The following is a 26,616-nucleotide window of genomic DNA, read 5'->3' on the forward strand; positions in this document are numbered from 1 at the left end:
AAACACGTGGTTCATGCTGTTTGTCACTACAAACTAAGTAACTACATGATGGTATTTTCAAATAGCACAGAAACAAGTGAAATAACAAATTAAATTGTTTCTTTTCACATCTATGTGTAAAATGATTATTTATTACAAAGGTTGTCTGGCATTATATTAGCTTGAGCCCCCTGTGATTAAAAAAAATAAAATAATATAAACAGTAGAAAATTGATGGATATCAGGCATCATTAATCATCATCTCCCTTGTGACACATTCTCTTAAATAAGGCTAGTTGGTTTTTACATGAGATCAAGGTCCTACACTTCTCTTCTTTTGCAAAATAAAAAGATCAGATTAACACTTTGAGCAGACAAGTGACAAAGTAGAAAATTTATTGCAGTATTTGTTCCACCAAAAGGGTATGAATCCCTTTCCTCTTATTACTAGGGTGACCTAATACAACAAAATCTACATTTACAAAATATCCTCCTGCAATAGGCCACATATACTGCATGCGTAGTTCGAAATAGAATAAATTATATTCAGAGGACTCTGCCATTGTACAGCATGGACAAATAAAAGTGAACAAAAATAAAAAATCTTTTTTTTTTCCTTTTTTATATCTTTTTCTTTCAAATATCTAAAAGCTAAAAGGAAAAAAACCATCAGGGTGCTAGTAGTATAATAAACTCCAAAAACACTTTAATAAGAACATCAAAAAGACTAATTTCCAACATTCACTTAAGGTTTTATTCTTTTTTTTACAGCTTTTTTGTCTTCAGAGATATAAACATTTTAGTTTTTTGTTGTGTTAAACTATTATACAGTGGGAGTAGAAATGAGCGACTAGAATCTGCTGCACAACAGCGAAGGAGCTCCCACAACAATGTTGACAAAACATTTCCCTCCAGGTCTCTTTTCCGATAGCCTTTTAAGGGATAATTTGGGTGAATTATTCCTTTAATGCCTTCTGGATTCTATCCTCTGAACGTATACACAAACAAAACATGAGCAGTCCCTCTAATATAATAAGTCTTATGTTTTGTGTCATTTTTGCAAGAATAACTCATGTAAAAGTATGTAGTGTCAAATATTCTTGCCCTCTTGTGTTTTCTTAGAAAAAGGAGGAAGGTGAGGAGGGTGGTAATCCAGTGAAGTTTGGCTGTCGTTGGAGATGGCAGGTTTGAGGAGGAGGAGCAGGAGCAGGGGAAAAAGGATGATTCTCTGATAAAGTAGAAATTGAGCAGGGGGTAAAAAAAAACAAAAAAACAAAAAAACACCACTCGGGAGCCATTAGCTAGCCCCTCCTTCCCGCGCTGCGTACAGTGAGCGTAAAGTCTGTACTACTTTGTTGCTCAGTTTGTGGTTGCTGGTCAAGGCAATCTTCTTGTAAATGATGTCCGACTCCTTTATAGTGTCCACCCAAGGCACCAGTTTGCGGCCATCCCGTTTCTTGGCTTCTGCCCACGGCCCCGAGTAGGAGCCAGCCATCCAGTGGATGCTATAACCACTGGAAGTCTTGTTGATGACTCGAGCTATTTGTGGCCGGTCCTTGTATTTGGGGCAACAAAGAGCAATCACATCCATTGAATCCACCATTTCACTCATATGGCCGGGGTCCGCTCGCCTTGACCTTCGAGAGGACTGCAGGGAAGAGAGATAACATGTCTTTTAGTTATTCTAACTGTTTTTAATTCATTTTTAAGATAGTGTGTCAGCCAATATCTCACCCCTGGAGTCCTTTCATCGCCATCGCTGTAATCATCATCTGTCTCTGGTCCTGCCTGATTGCGTGGACTGGGTCCCGACATGGGCCCGGGGCCTCCCAGGAGGGCGTTTATGGCTTTATTTCTGATGTTAGCGCTGGCAGAGGCTTCTCCCTCCTCATCCTCTTCATCTGGGTCCAGATGTTCCATTAGAACCTTGAACTGTGTGGTGTTGAAAGAAATTAGAGGAACGACTTTAATGTAGGTAAAAAGCAGCATACATGTCCCAAGGTTTCAGAAGAATTAAGGCCAAGTTAAATAGGACTTAATTACTTACGTCTAGGTACTGTTTGACTATCCGCTTCTTGACATCTTCTGTCAATGACGCATGAGCCATGTTGTTGGAGATAAAGTCGATGGTTTGTCGTGGATGAAAGTGAACGGTGCTTTTCCGGTTCACTGCTTTATCATACACCTTGGCTGACTCTGTTGGTGAGTACTTCTGAATTTTACTGTTGGAAGAAGTTTCAATTAGAGTGGACATGTTTAAATTGGTGAATGCAATGTAAAGTGTTTTTTGTTGGTTTTTTAGGAAACAATGGTGATGTATGTCTTACCTGTCAGAGAAACCATACTGGTTCTTCAGGTGCTGCTTGAGCACCAGCAACAACAGGATGCCCTGAACAGCATTAGCAAAGTCCAAGAGACCAACAGGATTGTCTGGGAGGAGCCTCATTACTTTTTCCGCATCGTCCACATCCAAATCCTCCAGATCAGACCCTGAATCCGAGGTTTCTGAGTCTGCAACAGGTTTTCTAGCCTTTTTAGGCCGCCGTACCACTTCATCATTATCATCAGTGTTGCCGTTTTCTTCGTCGTTGCTTCTGGGAGAGTCACAGTTCATCTTTTCCTCTTCACCCTCCCCATCTGATGTGTTCCGCCATACCTTCTTTACCTTCTTCTCCTTTCGCCTTGGCTCCTTTAACAAAAGCTGTGCAGACAGAAAAAAGAAATCAATACGAATATTTAAGACTTTCTGCTTTTCAGAATTTCTTCAACTGCAATGCCCAACACACAATAGTTCTCAATGGTTCCGGCGGACAATTCATGCTGGTGTGTCGGGCCATGTCTGGTCGTAATAGTCAGGCCCATCGAGAACTCTAACACATGATCCAAATATGTATTAGATCCAGGTTTTATTTGAAAAGCTAACCAACCTCTCTAAAGGTTTGCAACAGGTTGCTCCCAGAAACAGACAGGGTGATGTCTATGTGGTGCATGATGAAGAGAGGCTCCTCCTGGCTCTGGAACGGGAAACAGGCGAGGTTGTCTGCTACAAACAGCAGCATGTTCACTTCCGTCTTCTACGGGGAGAAATAAAACAAGGAAGGTTAAATACATGTTTTTATCTGTATGCTGTATAAAGCATTGCTGCTAGAAAATGTCTAAAATACATGTGCGTAAATGAAGAATGTCCACTTTACACCAAGCAGTGCAAACATATGTTACGGTTAGTGGAGGTTCACTCACAGAACTGTCATCAAAGAGGTTCAGCAGTGAGATAAGGAAGGCCCTGCGATGCTGCCGGTTCCCCCGGATCATGGCGAAGAGGTGCGAGCAGAGTGCTGAGTGGGTCTCATCCTGTCTGAAGCCTCTTATGATGCTCCTGCGAGATGAAGCAATGGCCTGCTGCAGATTATAGGACATCTTCATCCCAGCAACTGCCTTCATCTGCAAAAAATATGTCGACAGAGATGTTAGAAAAATAATGTTCCAATACAATAAACAGTTATAATTTGGAATAAAACACTGAATTAACTCACATGGATGAATCCTGTGTACTTCTTGTCAATCTCCACCAGCTGCTGGTCAGCCTTGTTCCTCATACTGGGCTCTGGATCTGTTCCCATTGCAATGAGGTAGGGTACACACTGTACGACAGGTAGAAAATAATGTTACATTCACATGCATCTTTATATGACTTTGATAAGCAATGGGAAGCTTACATGAAAGAAAGTAAGGGTAAAGTACAGTGGTACAGCTGATGTTTCCAGCTGAATCAATGAACTTTGTTTTTTAAAAGTTGGCCTTTCAATTCATTCATTATTACTAGTGGTTTGTCAGGTGCTGGTGCTCACTTCTTACCTGTACAGGATGGATGAGACCCTGGTTGAGTGTCAGAGCGATGACATTCAGAGCAAAGTGCCGTACACTGGACTGGGTGTGGAAGAACGCCTCCAGAACCTGTTTTAGATAGAGCTGCATTATAGAGCTGCTCATCCCTGAAGAAATGTCTCCCATCTCCTTCAGATCCTCCTTTTTGGACAGTTTCTTCCCTACAATGATGAAAAGTGATATGGTTTAAATAAACAATTCATTCATCTCTGTGGGTTGCTGTGCCTAACAAAATGTACATGTCTTCATGAATCTCAATTCTGGCATGTAAAACCAAAATGCGTTTAAAAACAGCAGCATCAACCACAGCTACTCTTACATTCTCTGTCCGCTTCCTGCATCCGCGTGTCTTCCTCCTGAAGGTATGTCTGGAGGTTTTTGAGGATCTGGATTTTGAGGTTGATGGAAGAGGAGCTGTCAGCCAGGATGCCATTGTACAAGGACTTCACCTCAGGCATGAACATCTGGCTGGGATGCATGATCACAAGGAAGCCTGAAGCAAGAGAAACAAATACAAACCAATAAGACCATATAAATAATAAAAGCTGTAGTTAGAAGATGTCCAACTGGTAGAACAGCCTGTAGCACATTACTGGCTCTACTATTGCAATTGTGACAGTTGCTCACGCTTTCCTTGCCCAATTAATTCAAGCTAAAACTCGATATTAAATTGGATACTGTCCTTATCCCAGTGTTTGTATAATCAATAGCAGGGAATTGATTGATTGTCAGACTTCACTACACTAAGTGGTGATATGCCCCTGTTCAGCTTGTTATTATTATGCATTTTACATTTGTCTAATATGTTACAGCTTGTAAATGGCTGCTGGTTGTTGAATGTGGAGCGCCATCTTTCTGCCATCAATTATCTTTTTAATATCAATACATACAAAAAAAATTTAATTCTTGAAAATGACAGGGCATAAATTTGGTGTCACCAGTCTGTATTTAGCTGTATTTTCTTCACTGTTTTCTTCTGTGTACTACTATTTCTGAGTCAAAGTCAGGGAGCAGGAACTGTGGAGCATGCACAAAGTATCAAGACCTGTTTGGGTCCAGTTTAATTTTAAAAGTTTGGGCTTAGCTGGACGCAATAATTGTCAGCATACCGTGTAACCCAGTGACACAGCAAACATTGCTTTCAACCTTTCCAAACACTCAGGGGCTATTATTTTTATACACATAACATATATGTCGATCTTTACATCTGTCAAACCATATTTGATAAGTGTTCTTGCCTAAGCCAATGATGGCTTTGGTCTTGACCTCCTCATCTTCATGTTTGGTGAAGTACACCAGAAGCTCGAGAACTTTTTCCTTGATAACAACCTGTACACATTACAATGACAAAATGTTACAGACATTTTATTATTTCTATAAAAAGGACTTTGGTTTCACAATTTTAAAGTTGCAATCTTTCTCTAGATTTCAAATGTTAAATATTAAAATTAAACTGTTGTTCTACCTTGTTGGGGCCCTTAAACTCTTCCAGATCAAAATCAAAGTGTCGGGCCAGTGCACCCACAGTGAAGAGCGATCGCAGCAGGAAAGGCTTGTTTGCTACCAATGTTGCACTGTTAGGATCCTCCTGATGCTGAACCTTGAGCTTGTTAAGTGCACCTGGAACAAAAGAAAAATTATTTTAGGGTACCAAAATCATGGCTGAATCACACTGGTGACTAGCACAAACCACTCTTCAAATGGGATTTGTAATAGTAAAACGACAAAGGACCTGCTTCAAATGTTGAAATACAATTTTAGTGCCTTTATTCTGACTGTCATGAAGACGGCACTTCAACACGCATCATTGCAGACTAACATTATCTTTGCAACAACAGTGCTTTAAATCAGACTTACCATAGAATCTGTTGAAGCAAGCCCAGACAAACTTGTAGTTGTGTGTCACTTTGTTGACAACAGCTCCAAGACAGCTCACACAGTGCTGGACCACCTTGACATAAAGAGGAGAAAATAGCTTCAACATATCTGACTGCACTTTATACTTCAGAGTGAACCAGGCTCTGCAGCTGTGCAGTATACATTAAATAAAAAACAAAAAACTGGTACATACAGTCATGCCATATTTGATGATGAGCTTCATGAGGTCTTCTTCAATGGTGGCCAGGAACGTTTCACTGGGGTGCTCCATCAGTGGTACCACAAGCTCCAAGATCTTTGCCACATTACATATGACCATGAAGTCATTGGCAGTCTGCAGGGAGAACAGTATAAATAAAGGAAAAGCAGACAAAGTGCTGATAGTTAATTATTACAAAGGTCAAATAAGCACTCTGTTCTCAATACTAAATTCAATTCATAAACTAGGCAGTTAATGTTTGTTTACTAATAACAACAACAAAACACATTTGGTAAACATCACTTACGTTGCACTTTGTGGTCAGGTAAGGCTGCATGGTCATGGCATGTTTGACCATTAGCTGGGCCCTGATCTTGCTGAACAAGTACAAGGTAGTGATACACGCCACAAGCCGTGTTGAGTTTACACCTTTGTTCTCTACAGGGGAAAGAAGGAAAAAAAAAAAGTTTGACTTCTGACATTCACATGTAGCTTTTCACCATAAATATATGCCTTTATTGTCATCAAAGTTTATAAAGAAACCCCTAGAAGTCAAATTATACAGTTCAATACCTGCAAGCGACTCCTCGTACTTTAGGATGTGCTCTACCAGATTGTCAACTAGCTGAACACAGGCCTTTTTGGCTGGTTTGTATGATGCATCCTCTTCAGACTTGAGAAGCTGAGGCACAAGAAACATTTTGACAGCTCATTTTAAAGTGTTAAAGACATGTTCCCCACCAGGTGAAGCCCTGATTCAAAATCAAATTCTTACATTTTGGAGAAGTTGCTCAAACCAGTCGTAGCCAGTGTCTCGACACGCTGAAACCTAACGTGACAGTACCATAAAGATGGTTAAAGTTTGATAAGAGATCCTGTTTTTGTTTTGGACATAACCATTATTATTCAAACTTACCACATCAGTGATGTTCAGGATCTTTCTGGTCATGGTCTCTTTGTCATGCGCTGGAGTTGGCGTAAACCACAACTTCTGGAATGTCTCGTTCACCAGTTTCTATCAATAACAAGTTTGAGAGTCATTACTTTGGATCAACACTTTGCACAAATCTTTTCCCGATTCCATGATGTATACACTGAAATACAAATATTTACCGTAAAAGAATGTCGCTTTCAAAATATTATAACCACCAAGTAAAATTTTTAAGGGACTCGGGTGCAGTTCATCCTTACCTTGATACCCTCTTCATCATTGACCCTGCGGATCATCCTCACACACATCTCAGTAATCTTACTGAAGGTCGGCTGCTCCAGACAGATATCTCTGAGGATCTTGATCACTCGTTTTCGTACGCTGATACCAGTGTCCTGTGCACCAAAAGCAAATTAATTCACAAAGACTTTGCAAATCTAGGCTCTAATGTCCATTATTTACATTTTATATTTGGACCTATGTCTCTTTTTATTTATACAATTGTCTGCAAGTCCTTAAATTTTTCAACATCTCTCTCAAAAACATATTGTATCAGACTAGTCAATTAAATCATAACATCCAAACAGACAAATACGGAATAGTTTGGCATTAACACTGTGCTAGTTTACATATTTGCATGTGGTGCAACTGCAGGTTTTTGCCAATAGGTGGCAGTACAAGACCATAATGAAGAGTGAACTTCTCATGAACCCTTCAGAGCATTTCCATGACAACAGGCACAACAATTTCAACGTGTTCACTTCTGAGATGAGATGCTGAGTACAGAGAATAAGGACAAGGCTTTTGTGTTGGAATGCGTTTCAATATCAATATATTATATTGATATGTGTGTTAATCCTAGACTGTATATTGTTTTGAAAGGGTTTGATTTTCATATTACTTTCAAATTTAAACACAATTAACAATTTTAAATGATTTTTCATCTGGCTTTACATAATATGTATTAAACAGGTCCATACAACAGCAGCTCAAATACCACACTGGTTCTTTGTTAGTTATTTACAGAGAATGGGCTTAACAGATTGATATAAACTGGTTTTATAAGGGTGACAACCACAGAATTGCACAATAAATTGACAATAACTTAAGTATGTCTGATAAAAAAAGAATCTAACAATCAGTTGGCATTCCACACTGAAATGACTGACATTACAAGTAAGGGTTCAAGGCAGAAATACACAACAGTACTGTATGGAGTAAAAATCAATGCAGCAATGACAAAATGCCTTGGAAAAAAGTCTGTTCTGATAAATAATGTCTAACCACATCACCACATCAGGCATGACACAACATACATACAACTTTTTAGAATGGTAGGGAACATGAAGTTCTTTGAGGAGCACTGAACTGAACTGAAACCGACAGTACGTTTGCATGCGCAGATCAATCAAGCTAAGGCCATAGTCTGAGACAGACAACTGGACAATTTGCAAAGTCGTAGTATACACACGGAGGAGAAAATCAATTTATTGGACGAGTATAGGGGTGCAACAATATTCGGTATTTTTACAGAACTTTTCGATACCCCCGTTCGGTTCAATATACAACGGCATTTGTATGTTTCAGCCCGCCACAAAACATTATCAATTCTTTGTACAGCCACGCATGCTGTGTGATTAGACCAACTCAGGAGTAGAGACATGAGATCAGTGCTGCACTGTTCAGGCTCAGTGCTCTGCTCATGCTCCCTGAATGTCCCAGGAGCCAATCAGCGCTCCGCATGCAAATGCTGAGGTTCTGTATATTTTGTACCTGCAGTATATGTTAATCGTGATACAAATTAGATCGAGCATGGCTCTTGTGGTTGCTCCGTTGTTCAAATAAAGATGTTGCTACATACAATTTCCAGTAACGGTACGACAATTTATACTTCTACTTCAGGTCCAGGGAGGAAATGTTGGTGCATGCGTAGAACGCCAAGCCCGACTCCAGTCCCACGAAGTGTATGCATGCAGGAGTAATAGGACTATGAATCACATTATACAGGTATATTAGTCTGACTAAGACTGGCTCGATTTTAGTCGGACTTACTTGTTTACATGACATTAACAAAACCAAATTATTGTCTTAGTCTGCCTAAAACCAAGTTCACCCATTGACAGCATGTGATAAATGGCTTTTCTGAGATCCGAGTACATAACTACTGTACGCACACACAGTACTGAGACAGTAAATCCTCACAATGCAATAACAATCTAAATGGGCAACCTACCAGTATCCTCTCTATAAGCATTTCGTAGTACTGTTCAGTGAGTTGAGGTCTGCTGAGGACGAATTTGCCTAACAGCTCAACAGCGGCCTCTCTCACACTGGTGGAATTGTCCATCAAACGACCATGGACGCCACGCTGCATGTCCGACTGCAGAAGAGAAAAAAAAGTTACTGCATAGTTTAGTGAAAAACACTTTAAGATTACCTGCAAAAACCAGATAAGTACATTGAGAAAGAACAAGAATAGGAAAACAGGCAATACAACGTAGTTTTTGAAATGAATGACTCTCACATACCCTTGACAGTATACTGGGGTCCACAGCTACAACCTCAGACAGACATTTCATGGCTTTAGTCCTCACAGCGATGGCACTTTCCCCAAGGACTCGCAAAATCTATTAAAAAAAGAAAATAATTTAAAAAAAAACTATAGTTACACAAACGTTACAATGTAAGCCTGGTACACTCACTAGCCAGTTGATCAGCTAATCGCAAAGAATGATTACCCATTGCAACATTGCATCACTGACTACAGCTGAAAAGCAACCAGCGCCCACATTCCAAACCGATATGAGTGAGAAATGTTTTTCCTATTTGGCTGTGGGTGAGGTGGCACATATCTGTTTATCTTGGTCTGTCATCACAACGGCAGACTCAAGATAGCACTACGACTATGAAGTCGTAGTTTTATTTGTGTCTAAATGTGCTAATCAAATTAATTAACTTATGGAAGATGGCCAACCACCCAGGCTTCAGCCCTTGTATCAACAAAATTATACTGACTGAACAACTTTTTATATTATTGTGTGAAGCTGCTGTGCTTTATTACAAAGTTATTTGTGGTAAGAATATTTTAAAATACCTGTGTTAAATAAATATCAAAGCTCTGGGCGAACGGCCTCATGGAGGCCAAATAACGCACGATCAGACAGGAGTCTTCATAGTCCACAGTGTCAGAGTTCATTCTGAAAGAGAGAGATATAAAGGAAGAATACAATAAGATCATGTTATCATTCAACTGGCAACTGTAACTCACAGGCAACCACCAAAAAAAGACACATGAAAAAGAGAAAAACCAAAGAGTAAAATTGTTTGTTTTAAGATTGATATGGATTACATTGCCAAGACAATCCTTACTTCAGTGTAGCGAAATGAGACGGAATAGTCTTGATGATATTGCGCAGGAACTTCTTGCGCTTCTCAGCACGCTGCATGATTTCACCAGTGCTCTCCAACTCCTTGGCATGTTGCGGTCCATCCGATGAGTCCTCATCCTTCGAATTTTGGTTCCGCATAGACTTCTCAGCTTCTGTGGTGGCGTCCCGAAACCACTGGGCAATGTAGAACTTTCTGGCAAACTGGAGAACAAAGAGGGTCTCAGCAGGAACCATAGATTATTGTATAGCTTTTAAATGCTATAGAATACTATTTTAATTATGTGATATGCAGTGTAATCTAGGATGTTGCTTCTACAGGAGAAGAACAAATAACTCGTTTGAGCAATTGAAGAAAAAGTCAATGTGACACTGAAGAGTGTCACGACAACTAAAAACTCACCACCAAAGAGGCATCTGTCTCAGCATTGTCTTCCAAGTAGTCCAATAGAGCCTTCTGCAGCTGTTGGGTCTCATCATTACCTTGAGACTAAATTATCACACAGGGAAAAAAAAGTTATTTCACACCAAAACAAACACAGAAAAAAAAGACAGGAATGCAAAACGTTAATCAAAAGTAGATCTAAACATATTTCCTGTTTTGCCATTGTATCAATCAAATTACACATTCAGTTGACATAATTATATAAGTAGATGCTCCTCTACCTGTTGTAGAATACGATCAATTGATTTCTGATCCATCTTGCTAGTGACTGCGTCTTTCCTCAGACGGGCAGCCACTGTGCCCAGGTAGTCAAGAGATGCTACTCTCAGAGCCATCTCAGTCTGTTTGTTACTGAACTGGTGAACCTAATGAGAGCAGAGATGGAAAGAAAGCAAATTGAACATTTAAAAATGCCAGCAAGACAAAAACCTAGACTTCCATGCAACAAAAATAAAAACAACACTGGTATGATTGCATTAGCGGATTCTCCTTGAAGAGTGGAAATTATGTTGGCCCTAATAAAAGATTGTTTCTAAATTAAACAATAAGGGGGTCTCTCTTTTTTTTCCCCCTTAAATCATGCCAGTTCCACCAGTCTTTGACACACAATATTTAATTGTGACTTATTTGCCTCAGTTTATGATGCTAGTGAGTGCTTTCTGGTCAGCCTTTGAGGAGTAATCAACATGAATAATGTTTCTTTGGTCCAGTTTAATTTGCAGGAGTCTCTGAGGGCTGGTGGAAATAAAGTCATGATGACTGAAGCAGAGTGATAAAAATGAGAAGATCTGTCAAGCAGCCAAGAATTACAGTCATCAGACGATGAGTGCAGAGACTGACATCTGCAAAGTATCAATTCTAAGAGAAAATAATTCAATGAGCAGAAGAGGGTGATGCTTCAGTGGATTACTTTAGGACATAGCACTTTAGGACTAGCCAGTGATTGCTTAACCATACTCAAATAATGTCTATATAAATATCACGTCCACGTATCATGTCCAAGTGATATGATCACAGTGTCCAGCTAACACCTAACCCAAGTTGACATTTAATCAAGACCAACACCAGCATTATAAAAGTGCCTCAAATAACAATAAGTACTTCAAATGCAAAGAAGCATAGTGACACTTTCCAAACAACAACAAATGGTTCCTTTGTTAAAAAGGACCATAAAACTGTCACCCACAGTTCATTTAGAGCATCTATTCTTAGAAACACATTGACACAAATTAAAAAAAAGGGATGTGTCATACTAACCAATAGTCGACCAAGCAGACTGAGGAGCAGCTCTGCAGCAGGCCACTCAGGTTTGTTTACTGTTGAAAGCAGGTCCTGGACGAAGTTCTCAAATAACGGCCGGTAATCTTCTTCGCCCTGCTTACTGCCACACCTGAGAGCAGGGAAAGAGGGGAAGACAGAGGTAGAGAAGGAGAAAGGGTCATCACAGGGAAGTAACAGGAACGGAACCAAAGCAACCAGGGAGCATGGTGATAAATTTGACCATAGGCCCAAGGTCCATGAAGAAAACTGAATATTCAGTGAAAATAAATTAGTATGGCTAGAGAAGCCTGCATTCTACTAAACCCTTAAACGTTTGACGTCTTAAAACACAGAGCAATGATGGGTAGTAACCTGGTACTGTGCACTACCAGCAAGCACATTCAGCATTGTGTATTGTGCGTTTGTTACTAAATACATGACATGAGAGAGAATAATGGAAGTTCAGTGCAACGATACATTTCACACTTCAAGCCAATAATCAATAAAATTGTACTTACTTTTTGAGGAAGACTGAGAGGAAATTCTGTGCTGTTCTCATTGCGGTCTCATACGAGTTGGTTATCAGCACATCTTGATCAACCTAAAAAAAAAAACAGGGGCAAAACAACTTGTGAGCAAATTGTATGCCTGCATGTTTTTATTTGTATATATACAATTTTTTGCACGTTTCTCCTACCTTGCTGTCGTTCTCTTCAAATATGTCCCTATCACTAGGGAGGTGTACCACACACTGAATCAGCTGCAGCACCAGAGCCGTCACCATTTGGATGTACATGGGCTCTCCATCTTTGTCTGAGCTGTTCAGCCTAAAAACAAGAGATTCGGGTATAGCTGCAGTGAGAGCCTCTCGTGTGATGCCACACTCACTGTGAATTAATATAAAAGAAATTACCTGAAATTCCTGAGGGAGCGTTTGCTGGTGGGCAGTCTGGCCAAAGACGTAAAGATCTCCTCCAAGATCAGCTGCCGATGCTTCTCATAACGAGAAAAAACCTGGAGACAGGATTTGATAAAGCCGTTAGTCTCTACCTACATAGTGTCTGATTTTAAAATTTGTACTGAGCAGAAGAACTGCAATGTAGAACTCAATAATGTGATTCATAAGACTTACTGCTGTAACTAGTTTAATGGCACACAACTGCAGCTCACTGACATTCTCCACAAAGAATGGAGTAATTCCCATAGAAGAAACCTAGAAAAATGGAAATAGCACGAGTTATCACCTGGTTTTCAAAGGAGTGCTTGACTTATGACATTGTTGTTATACAGTTGAGGTTTTTACCTGGAGGATGGTGGTGTCTGTAAGTAGTTGGATCTCTAGCAGCTCGGAAATGTTGCTGACAATGTCACACACTTTATTGTACAACATGACTATCACACGCTGCTTATGTGTGGAACATTTTGCACGCTTCGCCTTAGAACTCAACAGGCCACCTAAAGGGACAAGAGTGACATTGTTAAACAAGCCACAGTATTTTGTAGGCACCTGGAGCACAGACACTATACATCACTACATAGCTGACAGCTTGATAAACACCTTAAACTGTACTTAAGAAGGTAATTTACATTATTTTGCTAAATAAAAACGTGTAAAGAAGTCTGTTGACAGTGACCCTTGCTCTACTTATTAAATAAAGAAAATTTGGTTTTCTAACATTTAACAAACATACACACACAAGATCACACAAATATCCCCTTAAGGACCCTGCATTGACCTCCATTCATTTGGACAGCCTAACCAAAGCATTGTCCTTAACCTAAACCATAACTAATGAATGCCTAAATGTGACCTAACCACAATTCAAATCTTAGCCTGAAACATGCTGTGTTTCCATCATGGTACGGTTTAGTTTGGTAAAGTACGGTACAGTACGGTACAGTTTGGAATGGGTCAGTCTTGCGTTTCGACTGAGAACAGTCCTTTACTTGGTAGAGGGGGTGTGGTCTGTGCCTGAAGGCAGTGTAATGTGACGTTGTATTGGTGCAACAACATCAAACGCAGCACAACAGACAACATCACAATGGACAACAAGGCAATCAGAGATGGTACACTTCACCCCATTCACACAACAAGACTCTAGCACCCTCTATTGGTCATAGTGGCAAGGGCACAGACAGACAGACCCACAAAAAACAATACTTCACTCCCACTCCATGGGGTGAAGTAACAATGAAGGACATCCAGCAGCTCTTTTTTCTGCCCAATTTGTGGCTGTTTATCTCAACAAGACTTCAAGCTTTGTGTGATAATAGACTGTGGATGTTTGGCTTGACTTCCATGGAAATTACATTTTTCTGTCACCAATCAGCTGACTGTCATGGATGGAACCAGTCTAGCTCTACCCTGACCATACCACACAATTTTTTTCAATTTTACTCTGGTACCCCAAGGGACGGGTGCCAAAGAATGGAATAGTTTTGGTACTATTCGTAATGGAAATGCAAACAAATACCACACCGTACCAAACTAAACCGTTTCTATTGGCTGGAAACTTCTGCCTCGTTAGGACCAGGTCTCATGTTGACAAGGTCAAAAGGTAACAAATCCAACACACCAACACACAATGCATGCTGTAAAGATACAGACAGCCTGACAGGCCTGGTAAAAATCTGATGGACTTTCTTAGGTTCAATGACTGACTGCAGTTATTTAATTTTCAAATTACATATAATTAGAAAATAAAAATATATTTTAATGCTCCACTACCTTTGCAAAATGTAACCAGAAAAGGTTACGAAAAGCGACACATCCTCACCTCCATGTGGATCCACCCTGTAGACTGGATCGTATTGTGGATACAGGCTGTTCTGAAGATGGAACTTGGTGTACTGTAGGACCCGCTCTATGACATCCTCTATATAGACAGCCTTCGGCATGTGTCCCGAGGTCATGATGTTAAGAGCTGTAAGACAGGCGTCTGCAGATTTTGTGACTCTCTCCATGATCAGGTCTCTCCAGAGTTTCTCCTCATCTTCAGCATCATGGTCCTGGGGTGAGAAGAGAAAAGAACTTGAATACATTTTTCACATGCAAATCACTCTCAGAAGTACATCTTTTAAATATAAACAAATGCCTGTTATATTCAAACCATAAATTCACAATGCCAAATGCTTATCAGCTCCACGTGACTCTCTGTTTCTAAATATAGCTGTGTTAAGATCTCATGTTGACTGGCGACATTACTGTGCTGCACACAGGAAGTGATTTGTTTTATGTCAAGACAAAAATAGACAACAGCAACACTGCGCTAGTGAAATAGGGCAGCTGTAAACAGGTTGGAGAATGACTGCCACTGTATACACAGACACTCCCATAATCAGGTCTGATAGTATTACTTGACAGAGTCTGTTTTCAGATGAAGGATGCGGCATATAGATGATGTTACATCGTCACTGTTGATAAAGACCAAATTGAGGAAAAATAATAAAATCGACAACAAAAAAAGTGGAAGTTATGCACTTCCGTTTTAATTTTTTACTTTTGCTGTCAGTGACAGTATTACAGTTTTAATTCTTTAAATGGATACTGTACTGATTTTAACAATATTCCAGTTATAATTCAACAAAACTGTAAAGACCATTGAAAACAGATAATGGAAGAGAAAAATTGAGCTCACATAGTTCATCAGGGTAGAGAGCTTTGACCCATCCTGGATATTCTTTTCCAGTATGTTCAGCAGCTTCACCAGCTTGTCTGATGGAATCTATAGCAACAGAGCATATTATTTAGATCGGCGTCACTCATACACAATAGTATGTCAACAGTGTCTTTGTTAATATACATTACCCTGTTGGAGATGCCCATAGCTTTGATCTTCGCAGACTCACTGCCCAGTTCATGCAATTGGTGTTTACCAAGCAGAAGTTCCTGAGGTATCTCATCATCATCTGCTGCTGGGAAACAGAAACATTACAAAACATTCCGCAGAGTCACACTAAAATATAAAGAGGTTTGAATACCAGTCAGCAATGATATTTACCCATGGTAGTAAAATCCACATCCTCCAGATTCTCCAGTATGTTGTCAATGCTTGTCAAGAACCTCTTGAATGTAGATGAATCCATCAACTCTTCTTGGGTCAACTTGGGTTCATATGCTTTCCGTTTCTTCTGCTTCTCCTTCATCTTCATTTTTCTAGCAACTGTAAGGGAGAATTCATCTCATTAATGTTAGGATTGTTGCTATTGTATACCATTACCAACTGTCTTTAAAAGTGCATCGTTATTATAAACACATTAACCTGACACTGAAAAGTATGTGTGCATTTTTTGATGGTTCCTTGTCTTTAACAGTACATTTTTATTTTATTTTGCATCAACCTAACCAAAAAATAAAAAAATAACTTTAATACAGACCTTCACTAATGGTTGGTGGTGGCGAATCCTCCTCCTCGGAATCTCTGTAGCGACTTCCAGAGCCTCGTCGGCCCTCCCGTTGCCCACTTTTCCGATGTTCCCCTGAACCGCGACGCTCCCTCTCCTCAAACTCCCAGGACTGGTCTTTCTGTCTACGTTGTCGCTTCCTTGCAGCTGTAGAGAACATAAAGACCACTGATTAAGAATATTGCTAAAAATCAAATGACTAAAACCTTGTGCAAAGAATAGCAGCAAGAAAAAACACCAATAAGTAATTTGACTCACACTCTCCGTTAGCATCAAAGTCTTCATCCGAGCTGACCTCAGCATATTTGGGCTTTTCATTTACAGTGCTTCGTTTCCTCTTGTTCATCTTTACTCTTTCACACAGGGGCATGGTTGACTCAATCTCTGCAAGAAGCTCGGGGGGCAGTTCTTTCAGAACTGCTGGGTCCATTCCACCTTCAATTTAATCATATAATTTAAAGCTATTAGAAAAAAATCAAATTCTTTATATAAATAAATGGTTGATAAAATACAAATGATGCACTTGATTTATGTAGTTGAACTAACCAAACAGCTTCTCCGTCTTACTTTTGCCAGACTTTCCTGACGAAATCCTGTTCTTTCCAGACTTGCTGTGCCGGATGATGCTCTGGATCTGGTCAACGGAGAGCTTTTTCAGAACCACGACAGGTTTCGGCCTCTTCTCAAAGTCCTTCACCAAACCCAGCCTCTCTAGTTTAACCTTGGGCTGGCCCCACATTTGACCTTCGTTTGACCCACTGCTATCCTTATCACGTTTAATCTGAGGAAAATAAAGAAAATAGAGGTCCAACTTAAGTAAAACTTTCTTTTCTCTCTCAGTTAATTAGAAAAAAAGACAATACATTTTTTTTTTCAGAAATTGCATAATCAGACTGACATGAGATTAGTGATTTTGATGTTAGTTTCCACAATAGTTCTGATAAGCATCTTAAAGAAATGCTCCATTATTACAGTTCAAGCTATTTCTTTTACCAATGTCTTTTTTTTGATGCCCTGCATACATCCATGCATTGTCAATTGACATTTTAGTCACTATATTGCTTTTTTTTTTACTGAAAGGTACAGAGTGCAGCTTTCACAACAAAACACAGAAAATCTGTTGCTCTGATTCTAGTTAATTCTTACTGACCCAGACCCGAGGCCTCTTAATCAGTGTTGCATTTCTACCCTCCACAGAGTGCACAGCCAGTTAAGATCAGCCTTAAACCTCTTAAGTGAATAGATTGGATTGCGTTGGAAATTTAACATCTAGCCGCGTAATTTTTGTTTTGTTAAAGGTAAATATGGCTTTGACAAAGTAGTTGTGCAACTGCGACAAGCACATGAACTTTGCCACACAAGACCCTTTAAGGCAGTGCAAAAGAAGCTACTGTTAAAATAAATATTAAGATGTGTGAAATTGGGCTTGTTATTGTAAGCAAAACATACAACAGCAGACCCCTTCAGTTTGGTCATTTACCCATATGCAAACAGAAATGGAGCATTTCTTTAAGATAGCTGCTTTTGTATACACAGGACACAATCTCAATCTATTAAAAATAAACAGTTTCTACTTTAACAGATGATTAGGTGTGGGTTAATGTGTTAACAGAATTAAAGACCAACCCCAGAAATAAATTAAATACTTATGAATGGGAAACCAAACACAAAAACAAAGCATGAGCAGTGGTATATTTTGGTTTGTGAGATTTGAAGCAGTGACAGTTGAATGATTGATTGGTAGATGAGTAGATTTTGTTTGGGTCAGCCCAGATCACCTTGGGGATCTGGAAGTTCTTCAGTGCGCCACTATGCCCTCCCAGGAGGTGAGCAGGAAATGAATCTGGAAGTTTAGCACCAGAAGCAGATGATGCTGGTTTGGAACCATCCTGCCTACTGCTGGTCCGACTAGGATCTCCAATGGAAGAACCCCGAAAGCCAGATCTATCTCGGTCACTTCGGCAGCGAGAATCAGGGGAGCGTCGGTCTCGACCACCAGTCTCACTCCGGTGCCTCCTATCTCTGTCAGATTCTCTGTCCCTGTCTCGGCCGTGTTCGCCGCGGTTTGATGATTTTGGCATCTCTCCCCGTCTGTCTGAGGATTTATCGTCATTTCGATGCTTCGATGACTCCCGACCTTCTCTCCTGCTGTCATGTTTATCGACCCTATTCTTGATCACTTCCGGTCGTCCATCTGGTTTCAACTGCAAAGCTGTGTCTGAACCCTCCAGAGTAGCCGGCCCGCTAGCTGGTTCTTCAGGCCAGCGTTGGGCCTCAAGGGCTGGAATAGGGGCAGCCAGACAGGGGTCGAGCTGGCCATCAGCTCGGCCTGCCTGCTGGAGGTCGATGCTCACCATAAGGGGAGGGCGGCTGGCACCATTCCCAGCTGCGGTGGCCTCTTGTGGTGTCAATTTGCCAGCGTTGCCTCCGCCTGTTGCTCCACTCCCTGGTGCACCTGTGGGTCCACCTGGTCCCCCAGCTCCTGGCTCCAGTGGAAAAGAGTCCTGTTTTCTCTTCTTCAGTGGCTTGTCTGTAAAAGTAAAAAACACAAGTAATATTAGATTGATTTTCCCAACTCTCGTTACATACATGATGACATATTTAAATATACTCCACACACCTTTATCTTGTACTTCTTTAGAGCATTTCTCACTAGCCGCTTCTCGTTCTATCCTCTCAATTTCAGCAAGGGCATCTAGCTCTGCCTCATCGTAAACTGGTGAACTGGGAGGCTGGAGACCACTGCCACCACCTGCTTGCTGGGAAACTTGCTGTTGTTGCAGCCGGGCTGCTAGAGTTTGCTGGAGAACAGGCACCTGCTGGAAACCAAGCTCTGCCTCCATGTTTTCTGAGTTCTGGTCCATACCCGACACAGCCTCACCTGAGACAATTATAAAAATATATATACAGAGTTGTATGACAGTGGGCTAATCGTTTATAGTACTCCAAAAGTTCAGAATAACATTAATTACATTTTTTTCACAAATCTAAGTGCAGCATACCTCAAATGAATATTGAAAGCCATTCATTTTCAATCAAACTATTCTGGAAAACTGCTTAAAGAAAAACAAAATGTGTGTGTGTGTGTGTGGGGGGGGGGGGGGGGGGGGGGGGGGGGTCCACACAGGCTGAGAAGATACAAAATCTTATCTTACCTGGGGGATCGGACTCATTTGACTTGACCCTGGACAGTTTGAGGGTGAGTTTCTTAGAGTCCTTGTTTGGAGAGCTGACAATGTCATACATGTCCTTCTCCTCTTTCACCGCGGGGGTTTTCTTCCTTTGCTGGGACTGCTGTTTCTGGTCGGGTCCTCCCTCCCTTGGTGAGGCGGCATAGGGAGGTGGTGACTGCAGAATCAGTGGGGGGCGTGAACCAGCTATTACAGAGCGACACAAAATAGAGACGAAAGTTATATATCAATGCATGTAGATGAGCACATAACTGCAAACACAATGTAAAATAACAAGGTAAGTATTACGAGTGAAATGGAAATCATTGTGGACTGCTCTGAAATTTAAATTATGAACACTTCAGGTCATGGGACGGCTTTTTCCTAAAAGCAAAAAATGTGCAGGATTTATATGGTGTACTTCCTGTCCTCTTGCAGTGGCCTTACATTTGGGTGTTCCTTCACTGCCTGCTGGGGAGCAGCTGGACTGTGGAGACCTCAGAGGGAAAGAGGGATTCCTCATGGTGGAGTCACCCTCCTGGAAATACAGATATTAGATATTATTATAAGATTTACAGTGCACTTTCAGACAAAGTTCTTAATACACTAGTGCCTTGAGACATTGTTATTTGGCACTATACAAGTTAACTGTTATTTTCATTAGATTTGATTGTTATGATGTTAAGACAAAGTTTTGCTCATCTATCACCAATACAGCTTCCTGTACGAGGGTGCAGTAATCTCCAAAAAAACTCTCCCAGAGGTCAGAAGCATAGTGCTAAATTAATACTACACCTAAAACGGAAGCAGAACACCACTGCTGTGTGCACACCAGTGTGTTCTAAATTTCCAAAAACATTTTTGTCCTGAGAATCTTCCATCAGTGGAAAAAACACCTTGAAAACCAGTGTCGGTTTAAATCCATGACAACTTTTACTAAGTAAACCCAATGCTTGGTTGATTGATGTCACATAATGTACCTCAGGAAAATAGCACTTTATATTATATTCATTTTATATTATATTCATTTAACACTTTATCAATCATACCTCACTGCTGAGTCGGTGTACAATGTTAAGGTAGTCCTCAGTGCCATGTCTGTCTGAGTGGTGGTTGGCAGCATTGGCCATCTGCCCTGATACTTTGACCTCGTGGATATTTCTTATGCCACCTGGAACCATGGGACTGGCCACAGACACTGCCAGATAAATAGAAATAAGTCATCATTTAAAATATATATATTTATATAATTTTGCATACGAGCAACTAGAGCTGAAACAATTAATCGATGAATTGATTATTAATCGATTACTAAATTAATCGTCAACTATTTTGATAATCGAATAACCGTTTGATGCTTTTTTCATGATTAAAACAAGATTTCTAATTGTTTAAGCTTCTTAAATGTGAATATTTTCTTCATTTCTTTGCTCTGGATAACAAAGAAATCATTAAAAGTCAATCATTTCGGTTTGTGGACAAAACAAGACATTTGAGAACATCATCATTTCCAGGTTTGACAAACACAGTTCAACATTATAAAAGGTTTTCTGACATTCTGAACACCAAGGGATTAATCGAGCAAATAATCGACAGATTAATCGATTATGAAAATAATCGTTAGTTGCAGCTCTACGAGCAACTGGTTGCTAGTCAGAAATCAAGGAAAATTAAAATAAATAGAATGTCCTCCACTATACACAGAAAATGTGAGATACATAATCCAGTAATATCAGGACAGCATGAATTTTCTGTTCAATACATTTGCTTTGTTATAAAGATCATACAATGTTGCAATGCACTGATACCACTTTTTTTTCCAGACAGAGTAGTTACATTACATTAAGGTAATTGACGATACGGCGTATGGATACAAGTGCTTGTTGTTACAGTACTTACAATTACAGTAGGGAACTTACAACAACAATACATGTTTGTATCGGAATAGTTTTGTAAGCTTGAGTGCATGTGCCTAGTGTCGGACCAATACCCGATACTGGTATCGGCATTGAAACACCCCCAATAAACTCATTTAAATGTTTAGGTATTTAGGACAACGGTAACAGAAAACTTACTAGATAAAATTTTGGTATATAAAAATCTGATAAAATAACAAAGCACAAAGTCAACCAATGAATAACTCACTACTGCTATAATTGCGAAAAATTGCGAAAAATTAAGAACAAATATACATCATAATTTGCATGTCAATAATAATGTGTCAATAAGCTAGTACTAACTATTATACTCTGACACATGCACACAGACGTACGACACACACAAATATCCTCTCACCTTGTTGTATCTGTTGGTGTTGGTTATAGCTGGGTGGTTGTTGATACTGCTGTATGTAACCAGTGGCAGGGCTTTGGGGAGTGTAGGGGCTGGGTACTGGACTGTTCTGCTGGCCCATATACCGACTACTGGACCCAGTCTGAGGCGCCACAAACCGACTGGACAAAGTGAAGATAGAACAGGATGGTACAAAGTCAGCAAGTATGTACAAACATGGATTAACACAAAGAGCAACAGGTTATCCAAGTATTAGTCTTTAGACATGTATAACACAATGAAATGATAACTCAGTTTTATGTAATGACAAATTAGGATCATCTCATGCTTGCTGCTTGACCAACCTTGATGGACTTGGGGAAATTGCAGGCTGGAAATTTGCAGACTGGGCAGGGCTATGCATGGAATTCTGGGTGATCTTGAACTGTGGTACCATTGGTTGCTGCATAACATCTGTTTTGATTTTTTTTTTAGTTTTTTTTAAAAAAAAAGAACATTTATTATAGACACCGACACAAAGAGTATCTATGTAATTGAGTGCAACCATGTTAAGGATGTGCTTCATACTTTTCTCCCTGAAAATGCCAGGGTTCCTGGCCAGCATGGTCTGCAGCAACAGTGGTGCATCTCCCTCTGGCTCATCGCTACCCAGGTTGTCCTTTAGCTCTCTGAATACACACAAAGTAAAAATGAAGTGGGCAAGTAAACATTAGAAGCATTAAGTAGAAACAGAGACATGAGAATGATGTTTAAACATTCTGTATTTATGTACCAAAAACAAGCATATGACTGTATAGATTTACCTGCCAGTTAAGACAGTAACATGTATTCCAACACGATAAATTGCATATTTTTGTGCTAAAAGTCAATAGTGGTGTCTCTGGTGATGTCATTTGTAATTCGTTTTCACATATATTTCCTATGACTAGTTTATGACTGCAAGCTGCCATTACAAGACACTCTTTTACACTTACATATGCTCAGTGGAGACCTGGTTGAGGCCATGGGCTAGCTGGGAGGCCAGATTCTCATCCCGACAGCCCAAAAGGCAGGTAACCTCCTCTGCGATCCTCCCATTGTAGAGGAGGCTCTTAGTGGTGGTAGCGGGGAGAGGGGAAGGGAGGGGTAGTTGGTTCAGCACTGAGGTGATGGAGAGATGATAGAATAGAATAGAATTGCGGGGGATAAATAAACACATAAAGAAAGAGATTAGATATGCAATCACATTTGTATCATTTAAACTGAATATTTCAAACTATTTGCATTGGATGAGGACACAAAAAGGGACATTGTGTTTGCATGAAAGCGATGTTACTCACAGTCTGTTAAGCTAGCGATCCCAGCAAGAGTGGTGATGGGAACATGGGGCATATCCCCATTCATACTGAAGGTGGGGGTGGGGGAGTGTGTTGATACACAGGTAGATCAGGGGGTCGATGGACAGCACCCGTCCTCACATCTCCCGACACCTAAGAGAGAGGTTAGAAACAGATGGAGTGGATAGAAGGGCGAGTATGAGCAATGCATAGGAGAGGGGTGGAAAAAGACAGTGAAAGCAGCCGAGAAAAGAGCGGATAAAAGACAAGAGTGAGATGAAATTAAATTATAATTAATATTATTAAATGACATCAAATGAATAATAGGATATATGCAACAACAAACACTGGATGCATCATACCAACCAAGAAAGCTTGGTACAGTTTCGACATGCAGTAATGATACAGGGGCAAAGTTTTAAAAACAAATGCAGTTTGGCCTAATGTTTAGAGGACAAGGTCTCTAACCATGCGACCATCCTGCTGCTGTGCACTATATCATTATACCAGGTCAAACTATATACACCAACCAATCCCTAATCATTCATAAAACACTGCATCAAAATGTTTTAATTCTATTGAATTTTGATACACTTTTAAAGCTGTGAAAATGCAAAATACACAGGTACATATTGATGACTGCCATTAAAGGGCAACCAATGCATTATGTGCAGTTGTAAACACAACAATATAGACAATAACAGAGCAGAATGTTTGTCAAGCTGATACTACAGAATAACAGTATAAAATATTACACCTCTGTAGCAATAAGGTATTCCAGTGAATATGCCTGGGCATTCTGCTGGCACAAGTAATACAGTAGATACTACACCATGTGTGGATATTTACAAACATTCTGTCTCTTCAGTTTCTCTCTCCACTTGATTTTACAAACATACATATTTGATGTGTAATTTTGTGAAGTAATTCTTCATGTCTAAATACTTAGCCAGTTAAATCTCCTTGACTTCTCAGGGAAGACGATAAAGGAGGTCACAGAAAATCAGAGAAAAAGGCCAGCTGCAATTTTCAGAAAATCTAAACGCAGCCCACGCTTAATGGACCTAATTGCTACAACAAGCTGAAGCAGACAAGTGAAAGGGACCCCTTCTTATCTATGATATCCACTCAGATACAAAATAACAACAACAGTTTTGCATGTTTAAACATATAAAATGTTATACTGTTCACACACACACTATCTCCATCTAAATGAGGATATCACCATTAGTTGTTTCAGAGTTATTATTATTACTAATAGCCAGTCTGTGAAATGATAAATAACCATTATACAAAATACCTTTTTGAAGAATCCTGTGCAGTCTCGGGTGGACCCACTGACATTTCAAATAAAAATCCCTACTCCTTCAATCTGTTGAAAGAGAACACGGCTCTGAATCAGACTGCAACATAAAATTATATTTTCTTTTTGTTAATTTTGGAAAAACGCCACATATACAAGAGTTAAAATACATTTGTGTAAAATAGCAAAACAACAACATATATAGAATCACAATTTTTACAGTCTTCAAACTAAAGATGCAACAACATGTAGCACAGTTGACTTTGAGTGCAACCCAGTAAAACGATGAAATCACAACTAACCAAATGCAATAACTTTTACAGAAACTTCAGCATGTTACTGGTGTCATGAAAAATCTGTAAACACAAGGTTGCAACCAGACCTGAGTGGCAGCAGATCACTGAGGGCAAATAGTAAATGCGTGAAAACTATTTCTGCATGTCACAACTGTATCAGGGATCAACAGATGGATGTTAGAAACATAACATTATCTAGCAGTATTGTTAGCAATCCCACTCTATGTGGTCTCTCTCTGTACACAGAGGCTTGGCTGACAGCTGTGAGACTGACAAGCAGGAGACAGCACAAAGGAACAGATGCACTGTGATGGTGGCGGCAGTAGTGGGGGGCTGTATCTTCCAGTAGCTACAGCTACAACGCACTCTACAAACGCCACAGATAGCCACTTCACTGTATTCGATGGGGTCACGAAAACATCTACGATCCTCCAGTGAATACAAGACCATTGCCACCAAACTCTGATTGAAAAAGTAACTAAAGCTGTGGCAGCGTAGCCTGTGCATAATCAAAACATTTCAAAACAAGATAGCAACCTAAACCCACATTAGCCCCGCCAAAACATCCAGCAAAAACAAAAACAGACCGTTATTATGTCTTAATTGACAATTATGCTGTGTCGTAATTCCTAAAGGGATTATTGTAAGTGTTTATCTAAACTGAATAACCAGCTGCAGCCCGCTACGAGCGAACAAAACCAAAAACGCTGTAGTGCAAAGAAGTTGGCTGTCTGAATGTTGCGGGCTAATTGCAAAGATCGTGCTGCCAATGAGGATATCGGCCTGAATAACTAATGCTAGCTGTCTTATATTCCATAACAACAATAATCGTGTTATAGTAGCTAGCTAGTTGTGCTAACTAGCGCGAACTGTTGTTAGTTAGCCACTAACGCTGTCTCCGTTCAAAAGAGGGAAGGCGATTCAGATAATACAAGGAAGCGCAAGTTTGTTGTTCTTAAATGTTCGCCAAATTCCTCTGAGCTGGGCAAATGTAGTGTGTTTGAGTTCGCAGATGCAAATGCAACTGCACGGATACCAAATCCGTGGCAACGGCCCAATCCTCGGGCTCGACGAATGACATCCAGTTCAGGCCGTGCGCCTCGGCAGAGCAAAAACACACCTAGCTAGCTCGGCTGGGCTAGTTCGCTAGCTTCCGTTGCCTCCCGGTCAACGATTAACGACGCCGTAGGTGGTCTTGCAGAAGAGCATATATCAACGGGAAAATTATAATAACCGCAGTTTAAAAAGTTCACCTCATAAAGAAAAATAAGTGACAATATTTACCTTCGGGCGTTGCGTTCAAAGGGAGGGGAATGTTTTAGCTTGGTTTGTGTCCGCGTCCGTATCTCTAGCTCCCCCTTTCTTCTCTCTCGCAGCTCCTCCAGAAGGAACTCGACTGGCTTGCCAGCTAGCTGCTAGGCTAGCTTGCTAGCTATCAACAATAATCCGGGTCGGGCTGATTCGTTCTTCTTCCGTCACTCGAGGGCGAATGTTTCTGCGTACATTCATTGGGAAACATTCGTTCTTCGGCGTTTCAGTCGGTCTGCGCCGACATAAACAAGGAGTTCAGCCAATTTCGACAATAAATGAGAAATATGACGATTGTTGCGATCATCAAGAGGCTCTCCTCTCGTAGAACAAAATGCCGACCGGAAGTTCTGCCGACTGACTGACCAAAGATCTCAGGAGTGACTCCCTCCATCGGCGCCAAACAAAATGCCATGCGACGTTTCGTGTTTGTGCCGCTGGAGGTCGCTGCAGGATAACGTTGTGTAGCAGCGTTTTGTTTTTGTTTTTTTAAATTAATGTATTAATTTAAACTTCTCATTTACAACACGTGTAAGGCATTTAAACATTTGTTTAGAACAAAAA

At 40.3% G+C, this 26,616-nt stretch overlaps 1 protein-coding gene across 5 annotated transcripts; it reads right to left on the reverse strand.

Moving 5' to 3' along the window:
• Positions 1 to 358: 358 nt before the first annotated feature.
• Positions 359 to 26,412, reverse strand: nipbla (NIPBL cohesin loading factor a). Of its 5 annotated transcripts, none has more exons than XM_058635629.1 (49): positions 26,029 to 26,412; positions 24,446 to 24,517; positions 23,149 to 23,298; positions 22,804 to 22,969; positions 22,397 to 22,497; positions 22,174 to 22,282; positions 21,833 to 21,990; positions 20,587 to 20,735; positions 19,985 to 20,075; positions 19,523 to 19,744; positions 18,988 to 19,248; positions 18,146 to 18,897; positions 16,914 to 17,148; positions 16,626 to 16,802; positions 16,341 to 16,514; positions 15,965 to 16,126; positions 15,772 to 15,875; positions 15,602 to 15,688; positions 14,741 to 14,972; positions 13,267 to 13,418; positions 13,096 to 13,176; positions 12,877 to 12,977; positions 12,661 to 12,790; positions 12,482 to 12,564; positions 11,961 to 12,093; positions 10,925 to 11,068; positions 10,662 to 10,748; positions 10,242 to 10,462; positions 9,967 to 10,069; positions 9,401 to 9,499; positions 9,106 to 9,252; positions 7,133 to 7,267; positions 6,858 to 6,956; positions 6,717 to 6,770; positions 6,515 to 6,623; positions 6,249 to 6,379; positions 5,936 to 6,076; positions 5,722 to 5,815; positions 5,330 to 5,484; positions 5,103 to 5,193; positions 4,184 to 4,357; positions 3,835 to 4,025; positions 3,513 to 3,620; positions 3,220 to 3,420; positions 2,907 to 3,053; positions 2,307 to 2,680; positions 2,027 to 2,201; positions 1,714 to 1,911; positions 359 to 1,627 (listed from the first exon to the last, which is right to left on the reverse strand). In XM_058635629.1, the coding sequence occupies exons 3-49, from the start codon at positions 23,210 to 23,212 to the stop codon at positions 1,277 to 1,279; spliced, it is 7,653 nt and encodes a 2,550-aa protein (XP_058491612.1). In that variant the 5' UTR covers positions 23,213 to 23,298; positions 24,446 to 24,517; positions 26,029 to 26,412; the 3' UTR covers positions 359 to 1,276. The 5 variants fall into 5 exon arrangements, with proteins under 5 accessions (XP_058491612.1, XP_058491611.1, XP_058491616.1 ...); XM_058635628.1 differs by having other exon boundaries at positions 15,772 to 15,878; XM_058635633.1 differs by having other exon boundaries at positions 15,772 to 15,878; positions 18,722 to 18,897; positions 26,029 to 26,411.
• Between the last annotated feature and the right edge of the window lie 204 nt (positions 26,413 to 26,616).

The sequence above is a fragment of the Solea solea genome, chromosome 8 (genome assembly GCF_958295425.1).
Source record: "Solea solea chromosome 8, fSolSol10.1, whole genome shotgun sequence".
In the NCBI taxonomy this organism is placed as follows: domain Eukaryota; kingdom Metazoa; phylum Chordata; class Actinopteri; order Pleuronectiformes; family Soleidae; genus Solea; species Solea solea.

Excerpts from the sequence above, each read along its gene's own strand:
- nipbla (XM_058635628.1), bottom strand. The coding sequence starts at position 23,212 with ATGAATGGGGATATGCCCCATGTTCCCATCACCACTCTTGCTGGGATC. Across the intron at positions 10,463-10,661 it reads AGACAGATGCCTCTTTGGTG|TTTGCCAGAAAGTTCTACAT; the intron begins GTGAGTTTTTAG and ends TTTGTTCTCCAG. Across the intron at positions 7,268-9,105 it reads TGCTTATAGAGAGGATACTG|GACACTGGTATCAGCGTACG; the intron begins GTAGGTTGCCCA and ends TTTGGTGCACAG.